The sequence below is a fragment of the Vollenhovia emeryi genome, unplaced genomic scaffold (assembly GCF_000949405.1).
Source record: "Vollenhovia emeryi isolate VEMERY1.0 unplaced genomic scaffold, V.emery_V1.0 DF939151.1, whole genome shotgun sequence".
Taxonomy (NCBI): domain Eukaryota; kingdom Metazoa; phylum Arthropoda; class Insecta; order Hymenoptera; family Formicidae; genus Vollenhovia; species Vollenhovia emeryi.
Genome location: NW_011967215.1, coordinates 1,397,779 through 1,407,370, shown reverse-complemented (window position 1 = coordinate 1,407,370; position 9,592 = coordinate 1,397,779). Strand labels below are relative to the sequence as shown.

Genomic DNA, 9,592 nt, shown 5'->3' with positions numbered 1-9,592 from the left:
CTAGAACTTGGACTAAGTTCTAGCATCGTGGATACAGGCCTTAAGGCCCGCGTCCACGATGCCTTGGTCCAACTTCTAGTTCCGAGAAATGTGTAGCCAATCTTGCAGCTATTCCATAGAAGCTGCAAGTTGATCGGCTAGACGTCTCTCGAAACTGGAACTCGGATCAAGCCCTAGCATCGTGGACGCGGGCCTTTACAGACGTGTAAATGCAAGCAAAGTGCGAGTTTAAACTCCACATTTTTTTGCGAGGGGTAAGTACGCGGATTAGGGACACGCGCAGCTTCGGAGAACGTTGCCCCCGCGAGTCCAAGCTCCGACAATTTTCGACAGGAATAAACGAATAACGAATTCGTGCGCTGGTTTCCCGAAAAGCCTTGACCTCTCGCGGGAGATCGGAGAATATGAAAAATGCACGCGAATCCTTTTGTATGATATTGGCTGGCTTGATATTGGCCGTCGGCAAACTCGCCAGGCAGATGATGCAACGCCGATGAAATATCAAATGTTTCACTGTAAGGTCCGAATCGTTGACACACACGGTCGAAAATTAGCGCGCGTGCATGTGCGCGCGGCGTGCGATCGTGCGCGAGTGTCCGCGGCGTCGAACTCGGGGTTCGTCAAGCCCGAAAGATCGCGCGGATCAATCTTCCCTGCGGGATGCACGCGAGTGCGGGACGAGGGCCCAGCCTCGCAAACGTCGGTTGACTGTTAACCGGGGTATCAGTCGGCTCCTTTTCAACATTACTCTACACCTAGGAAGAAAGAGAGAATCGATTAACCTCCGGTGAGCCAGTTAACCAACGTTCGTGGAATCCAGAGCCCTTCGTCCGGGGACGGCTCGCTCCCCGCGGGTCGAAGGCTCTCGACAGCGCGAGGAGGGTGAACCCAGCCCGTCTCCCGCATCGCGAAGCTCCGTTCTCTCCGGCGGAAGAGAGGCCTCGGTAGTTGCCATGTCCGCGCAACCAGATTGATAAACAGACGCCGTCGTCACGGCCGGGGGAACGTACGCGAGTCGCGTAGTACAGAGTCCTCGTTTCTCGCTCTAGAGACCGGCCGCGGCGTCCTTGTTTGTTATTCTAGAGCCGCGCGCGACGCTCATTTTTTTTCCCCCTTTTTACACGCGCGAGCGGCGAGGCGGCGGGCAGGCGAGGGGAGGGAGAGTCGCCGTCTCGCGATTTCGTGGCCCGCGAGAACGTCCAGCCTAGAAAAAGAGATCTCTCGGGACGTCCCGCGTAACCGGGGGGGGGGGGGGAGGGAGATCGCGCGCGAGGGTGGCGGAGGAGCCGACGACGACGAAGGGACAGGAAGGCGGTGGATTCCGTCGGCCTTGAAGAGCCGCCGGGATCGACCGCGGATCCCACGCGGCATTCTCGCCGCGAGTGTCCGTCGTCTCTGCTCCTTCCCTCCCCCTTGGAGAACTCGGCGGAGGATTGAGAAACCGCGCGGACGGGAGCGATCGCGAGAGGAGAAAGAAGAGAAACCCAAGGAATCTCGTCGCGATAACGCGATAACGTTATCTTCTCCTCTTTCTCTCTTCCTCTCGCTCTCGCGCGCGCCGTTGATCGATGACCGGTCGCACGCTTCGCGGCTCCCGCGGCGTGGAATCGCCCGCTCCGCGAGGAAAATGTTGCGCGAGATTAGACGAGACGGATGCCACACGGTTGAGAGAGAGAGAGAGGACGGAGGAGCAAACCGGAAGACAGAAACAGGCGGGATACTCACCACCGATGCTCAGCGTTCTCCATCGGGTCTTGCGCTTGGAACCCTTCTTGCCCATCTCTCGCGGTCGCCCGCACCACCACTACCACCACCGCCGCCGTCGCCGTCGTAGTCTCCTCCTCCTCCTCCTCCCCCTCCTCCTCCTCGTGCGCTCTGCGCCTCGTCCTGCGCCGCGATGATCTTCCTCGGTCGATCGTCCGTTTCTTCCTGTTTCCTCCCTTTTAGGACGTTAACGACCCTCGGCGAGCCGCGATCGTCATCGCGCGGCGGATCCCCTCGGGCACGGTTCGCGCACTACCTCGTCGGTAGCATCGCGAGGATCGCCGTCGCTCGCTCGCCGTCGATCGGAGGGGGTCGAAAGGGGGGAAGGGAGGGTTAAAAGGCTCACGGTCCTCACTCGCTCGCTCGCTCGTTCGTTCGTTCGGCTCGTCGGCGCGACGTGTAAACGTGTAACGGCGCGGGTACCTATCGTTCTCTCTCTCTCTCTCGCTCGCTCGCTGTGTCTCGCGCGCGGAATGGCAAGTCTCTCGTTACGCGAACAATTCTAATATGTAATCCACGCCGCTCGAACGGCAACCGCACACTGCGGGCCCCACCTCACCCCACTTCACCCCTTCTGACGATGCTCCACCACCCACTTCGCCGTCGTTGTTCCTCTCTCCCTCTCTCATCCTCTCTCTCTCTCTCCCCCTCCCTCCTCGCGATTGCCGCTGGCTGTGCCGAGCACGATAGGTTGCCGCTCTCGTTCCGCGTTCCGCTGCACCTTCTGTTCTCCGAGCGAGACCGGGGCGCGCGCAGAAAGTGCAGACTACGTAACCTGTGCGCGCCGTCGCAATGCCGGTCGTTCCGACTCGCGCGGCTTCCTCTCCGCGGTAGCCGCGAGCGAGCGCGGGTCCGGGCCGCTCGATTCGCGTCCGCCGTCGCGAACACGTTCGCGCGGCAACGTCACCCAACGTCACCGGAGTCTCCCGTCCAGTCTCGTCGATTCCGCGCGCCTCGGCCGCGCGGCGATTCGAACCGCGTCCTCCTGGCGCGCGGCGCGCACGCGTCCCCGTCGCCTCGCGCCGCGATTGGCCGTCGCCATGGCGACCGACGGTAAACAGCGGCGCGCCATCTTTCCCGGCTGACGGCAGTGACGGCAGCCGATGGCGGGAGGCGCCCGCGACTTCTCGTCGTTTAAAGTCACCGGCGCACGACGCTTCTTTTCCCGCTGGAGATTGCCTGCTATCTCGTAAATTGCCACAACTGCACACCACTCGGCGCTCTGGATTTCTAGTCGTTTACTAATAGCGAATTCGGCAGCTTGCACTAGTGCGCATTGAGTGCGCACTAAGGCTTGTTTACAATCAATTCTTATATTTAAGATTCGTCTTAAATATCTCGTGAAATATTTCGTAGCCAGTAAAATTATCTGTATCGCATCTATACGGATCACTTTTTGGTTGAATACTCTTTGGGCGTGTATTTGAGACAAATCCCATACAGCACCGAAACTTTCAGAAACATTTCAGAAACATTGCAACAATGATAGAACATTAAACACTGAAAATATATGAACTGATTTTCACAGTGGAACAAGAAGATTGCACTCAGTGCACCAGTGTTGCACTAGTTTTCCCAGTGGAAAACGCTAAAAGTTAAATAAAAATACAATAATAAAAACTGACTATAAACCAGGCCTTATAGCGAACTCGATTGCTTGCACTGGTGCGCACTAAGTGCACACTAAAGCTCGTATCAGACTACGGATTGGGATTGGGATTAGATTGAAATTTAACCAATCACTGTAAAGTTTACTAATCTCAAGTTCAGTAACTTTTACTCTGATTGGTCAAATTTCAATCTAATCCCAATCTCAATCCGTAGTCTGATACGGGCTTAAGGCCTGTTTATAGTCAATCGTTACATTTAACTTTGTCTTAAATACATGTGCAAAGAGTATTTAGCCCAAAAATGATCCGTATGGATGCTATGCAGATCATTTTACTGGCTAAATATTTTAAGAGATGTTTAAGACGATCCTTAAAGATAAGAATTAGACTGTAAACACGCCTTAGTGTGCACTTGTCAGTGCGCATTAGTGCAAGCAACCGAATTCGCTATAAATCGCATCGTACGCCGCTGGCTTTAGTTTGTTCAACTCGATAAATTGTACATTGTACAATTATACAATCGTGCCGATAAACTTTTCAAGCGTTTCGACTTACTTGCGCGAAACAGACTATTCGCAGACGCCACGTTCGATTCTTCAATACTCGTATATTCGAAGGGGAAACCTATGCGGAAAATTCTGCTCTTACAGAAAAGTCGCGCGTTGACTCGCGTGCTTTTTATCCAATTGGCTTTCAACTTTCCTGCGACCGCCGAACTTTCGCATACGTTTCTCTTGCGAATGAAGCGAAGAATCGGGGCCCCGGACTTTCGCGCCAAACTGTCCCGTCGGCCACTCGCGTAGCCGGCGCGGCAAGAGAGAGGTTACGTCGCGCGGAGTCAAGATTGAGGAAATGTTTGGAGGGCGCGACGACGAGCCGCCCCGTTTACGTCAATAGTACGTTGACGCGACTAATCGGATCACGGAAGTAAGGACCGATTACGCGGCTCTCTGCGCGAGTAATAACGTGACTTTTTGCACGCAGGACGAAGGCGAAGAGGTTAGGTCGCGACGGCGCTTGAAAACGGGAGAGGATGCTGAAGGTGCTGTCGCTCCACGACTTCGAGGGCCCCGCCTTCGGCAACGCGGCGGCCGTCGGCCTCATCGAGGGCGTCGTCCACTACTGCGCCTACGACACGCTGCAGGATGAGATGCAGCCTTTCGCCAGGTACCTGCGCGGCTACCCCGAGGTCTCCGTCACGCAGGAGATCCTCGCGACCCGCGAGACCGCGCGCACGATCAGCGCCGGGGAGCTGTTCCTGCCCGTTCACGACAGCGTGTTCAAGAAGCTCGCCAACGTGTGGCGGGAGCGTGGCCTGTCCGAGGCGATCCGCTTCGCCGCGGCCGCCGATCCCGAGCAGATCACGAGCGTCGCGCACTGGATCGCGACGAGGTGAGGTGCCCCTGTGTCTCTGTCCGTGAATCCAATGCGCCGTTTGTGTCGTGACGTGGAAAATGTATGACGATTTCAGGCTGAACTGGACGTTGGATTTGATGGACAGAGGACTGTACCACAGAGACGTGTTGCCGATGTCGGGAAACGGGTCTGTTGCCGATATCGTCGCTACGCGGGACTGGAATACGTCGCTGGTGGTGTCATTTAGTACTCTGGACTCTATGGACAATTGTTCGAAACGTTTGTAACTTGTTTTCTTTTTTTTTTTATGATAGGTGAGGTGTCTGTCCTGGCATCCGCACTGCGCTCGCCTGGCTGTGGCTACGAGGGACGACAGAGTCCGCATCTTCTCGCAAGGCCTACTGGGCGTGCCGGTGCTGAGGCATAGCGCGCAGAAGTCAGTTTGCTGTTTAAGTTGGCGGCCGTATGCCGGCCGCGAATTAGCGGTTGCTTGTTACTCCGGAGTTTTGATTTGGACGATAGAATTGGGGGCGGCTAGTAATTCGCTTAGCCACGCGATACTCTTGAAGCAGAGGAATCATGCACCCGTTACGAGCATCGTGTGGCACCCACAAGTAACACATCGCTTTATTTCTGTTAATATTTATTAAATGTAACACGAGTTATATAGTTTCTCTTTCCAGGGTGATTTGTTGGCATCGTGCTCGCCGTCGGATTTAAGTATAATGATCTGGGATGTTTCTAAGGAAGAAGGGGTTCCTCTGAAACGCGTCGGTGGCGGCGGCATATGCTTTACGCGCTGGTCGCCTTGTGGCTTGCGATTGTTTTCTGCCTCGTGCAGAAATGTCTTCAGGTAATATCTTTGTATGTCTAACGAAAAGTCTAGTTAGACATGCAGTTAGAAAGGTGGATATTTAATATTTTTAGGGTCTGGAACACTGGCGTTCCGACGCCGTGGCATGCAGAAAGATGGACCGTACCCCAGGGTCGCGTGGCAACTGCATGCTTTGGTCCCAACTCAACGTTACTCTTCGCCACTACCGGAGATCCCGCTACGATATTCTCGTTGCCGTTACAAGATAATATATTCGACGTTAAAAAGACAAGCAATAACGATGTGAAGATAGCTATGCGTCTAATCGATTTAACGAAAGTAAATTTCTCATCGGACGACAATGACGATTATATCACGGTGGGCGGTAGAATAGTTTCTATGGAATGGGACCCAACAGGAAAATGTCTTGCCATTCTTTTCCAGGTTTGTAAAAAAAGTATATAAATTTATGCAATTTTTTTGTTTACAAAATAAGTAGTAGATGTACATAAAAAATTTTTACGAAAAGAGAATGCATTGTAGAGTATCTCTTGTGCTAATTTGTTTCTTTTTCTCCATAACAGGACAGTCCAGTTGTTGCACTGGTCAAAACAAACTTGAGTCATTTGTCGCGGATAGTGGAAGCGCAAGCGAGCTGTCTTATCAAGGGATTTCCAGGGGAAGTGCCAAACTGCATTAACTTCTATCAGAAACACTCGTCGTGGATTTGTTTGACAATAGCTTGGAACAGTGGACGCGTGCAGCATTTCCCGATTGTGGAGAATGTATCTAAGGTTGATACTAGCACACGCTCCACGTCATTACCTCAAATCGTGAGGCCAAGTGGATTGTACAGCTTTGACGTCTACGGCGGCAGACAATATTAAGTTATTATGATATCACTGAGGTAATAAAATATTTTTATATGATTTTTCTATCTGCATTTGTAAAGGATAAATATAAAAATGAAATAATGGTTTAATAAACTCATTTGCAAGAAAGTTTCTCATTAGTGGTCAATCACAGGCGATATAAAGCAGCTCCAGGCATATGTGTGTATGCGTATGGACAGATCTTACGCAATTCTCGTTTGGGAGAGACCTTATACACCCTTTTACTGTCTTCGACGGAGAGTGAGAAGAAGAAAAAAAAAGAGTGGCCCGTCGTTAGACTCTCTAATAGACTGCGCTTGTAACGTATGGAGGGGCATAGAACACAGCGCGTTCTCCTCGATGCCTAATTATACGAAGTCACATGCAGAGCGCGCGTCTTTCTATTTTTACGTTTGCTTGACCGAATGCTAAACGGTTTGCCGGCGTACGTGACGCGGCCCACGCTATTTTCAATACTCTGCCCATGTGAATGCGAATGGCCGAGTCTGCCCCGAGCACCTACGTCGAATTGATTTCATCCAAGCAATTTTTTTTCTCCGCGTTGCCCCTTTTCCCATTTTACAGAGAAAAATGAAGAGAGCTGATTCCACGCACGCGATTAACAGGGTCTGTTGTCAAATCGTCAAGCTTTGAGAGTCCAATCAGGGTGAAGAATAATTAGCGCCATTAACGCATCGCGGATCGTCGATATCGTCCAAAGCGTGGGCTCGACGCCGTATTTTCCCGTGCGTTTGTTCACTTCTATCGGTCCCGATACGATCGGAAGATTACGAGCGCAGGGCGCACGGTCGTTTTTTATACGGGGCGCGATTAAATGCGCTCAGGACGATCTTTCTCTTCTTTTTTCACCCGTTTCGCTGTTATTGCATCCGTATGGGGGGATGAGAACATGATCGGTGTCCTTTTTACGGTATATTTATTTTGAGGGTGATCTCTCTCTCTCTCTTTCTCGGGGTCGCGTACGCACATGCGGCGACTGTGGTACGAGCGAAGCTGACAGGTGCCCGGGCAAAAAAGCCAGGACCGCGAGCCGTCGTATGCATGTAATGTAAGCACAGAGGGCTGGCAGACCACATGTGCCGCTATATCACTTATCTACTAGTAATGCGACGTACCAACTTGCCCAGAGAGATGCACCAGGACGCGTATGTACGCACAGTCACGCATGTACGCGCGCTCATAATTTTCCGCGCAAGGGAGAGACCGCCGAGATGAGTGGAGCTCCCGTCCGCGTATGATATGTGGAAGAGGAAGAGAAACACAAAATAACATATACAAGAGAAACACTGAGACATTATACTAAATCTCACGGAGGAAGAGCGTGAGATTTAGAGTCTCTTTCATCAATCTCGATTAGATTAATCGACGGTTACAATTTGCAGGGTGCCAACAGAAAACAGAGGTGAAGGATAATCATGTCCATTAGAGAATCTGTCGGTCCAGGTGAGAGAGGCCCTCGGTATAAAATATAAAACAAAAGCGCTCCACGTCTTGACAGTGAACGCCAACACGGAATTTCTCCCTTAGGATTTCGCACTTGGTTCGAGTGTCGTCGACCTGGTGATTGCCGAGAGGTCACCGCCCCGCGTGTCGTTGAAACGACGACCGCAATCTCGGGGATGTGTCCTCGGCAAGGACACGGTTGGCGTGGTGAGTCGCGGTTATAACGCGAGGAGGGAGAAACGGTGATCTCTCTGATCCTCGCGATTCTGCCCTTTGCGGAAATCGCGAAGAACCGAGATCGCGACGAGGTGAGAGGACACCGCGAGCGAGGGTGGCCTGTGAGATGGACGAGCGAGGAGTGAACGACTTGTCCTCATGTGGCACGCCTGTGGAAGCATGTTGTTAATAAGTGACGCGTGTGTGGCAGCTGGTGTTACATTTTTTGCCCCCGCGCCCGATTCTTAGGGGCTCGAGCGACGAAAGATCGTCTCGAGCGCGCCCCCCCTCTTTCATTCTTTCCCTTCTTTTCCCTTTCGCTCGACGAGAGCTGCGTCCTCCTCCGTTTCTCCCTCTTGCGCGCGGCGCACGCACTTGTCTTGGATGCTCCTTCGAACAATTTTCGACGCGATGAATCACGTGTAGCAATTTAACGCTTGTAATGCACGATCGAAATTTCATCCTTCGCGGCCCTACGTCGAGAACCTACGTCCCATATTCTTGAGCTTGTAATAATTAACAGTGATTCTTCGAGCATTCGATAAATCTCTATGAATTCCTAATAAAAATTCTATAATTCATGTTAGACCGGCCGATTAAATGAAAACGAAATACTTGATTTTCGCTCATTTACGAAAAATATAATAGAAATTTTGGACTGCAAAAGATGATGTTATCCTATTGTTTGCAAAAGTGTGGTGAGGATTTAGTTCTACTGAATGAAGAACCAATGTATATGGCTACATACTTTTAATCTTCTACGATAAATTTAAACACATATTACATCAAAATTGCATTTACAGGTAATATTACAAAATTTTAATGGACTGAAACAGACATGGCCAACCTACGGCCCGCGACAACATTTAGAAAAGTAAAGAAGAAAAGTATAGAAGAAAAAATTATAAAACTAATTTTACTAATGCTTAAATTTGACTAAAATTTCAAGTTTCAATCGACCTCAGCTGGCCACATTTATTAAATACGTTTTCACAGCGTTTCGACCTTTGGTTTAGGTCCTGATCAAGTGAGATCTAGGAGTAAATGTTTTACATGCAGTTTACGCGAGAAGTATAAGAGAACTGTGCAGTATCGCAGAATGATTGTCGGCCTGCCTTGTTACGGATAAGATTTGAATCTGACATCCTAGCGACTCGTAAGTAGCTTTTATGCAATCATATGTCCGATGTTTAGATATCCTCCAGATACCTTTTTGATTCATTTTGCTGTGCGAGATATTACAGAATCGTCCAAAGTGGACCCCTAGGCGTCACGGGGGCGAAATCATGAATGGCCCGCGCGTGGAAAAGACGGTCGAGGCGACGCGGGGTCGGCGAACGCGCGTATTTACGCGCCTTGGCAGATGTTCGGTCGCGACCCGCCACCCCCGGGGGTCCCCGCGAAGGGAAAACCGCGTACCCCCGCGACAAGTGCGGCGGCGGCGGCGGTTGCGACCGCGTTGCACCGCGATGAAGCGCAGGAGGGGGCTCGATGCA

General features: G+C 51.4%; 2 protein-coding genes across 3 annotated transcripts in view; one reads left to right on the top strand and one right to left on the bottom strand.

The window, feature by feature from the left end:
- The window catches only part of LOC105565526, a 33,693-nt gene extending 31,864 nt beyond the window's left edge, over positions 1 to 1,829 (bottom strand). Inside the window, exon 1 of the mRNA XM_012018796.1 lies at positions 1,726 to 1,829. Within this exon, the coding sequence (XP_011874186.1) occupies positions 1,726 to 1,780 (55 nt within the window). The 5' untranslated portion in view covers positions 1,781 to 1,829. The remainder of the gene's footprint in view (positions 1 to 1,725) is intronic.
- A 1,874-nt stretch (positions 1,830 to 3,703) lies between these two features.
- Positions 3,704 to 6,545, top strand: LOC105565525 (aladin-like). Of its 2 annotated transcripts, none has more exons than XM_012018794.1 (7): positions 3,704 to 4,270; positions 4,359 to 4,766; positions 4,846 to 4,963; positions 5,045 to 5,344; positions 5,414 to 5,583; positions 5,658 to 5,988; positions 6,129 to 6,545. In XM_012018794.1, exons 2-7 carry the CDS (start codon positions 4,408 to 4,410, stop codon positions 6,429 to 6,431), a joined length of 1,581 nt encoding a protein of 526 aa, XP_011874184.1. In that variant the 5' UTR covers positions 3,704 to 4,270; positions 4,359 to 4,407; the 3' UTR covers positions 6,432 to 6,545. The 2 variants fall into 2 exon arrangements, with proteins under 2 accessions (XP_011874184.1, XP_011874183.1); XM_012018793.1 differs by having other exon boundaries at positions 3,704 to 4,301.
- Positions 6,546 to 9,592: the final 3,047 nt, after the last annotated feature.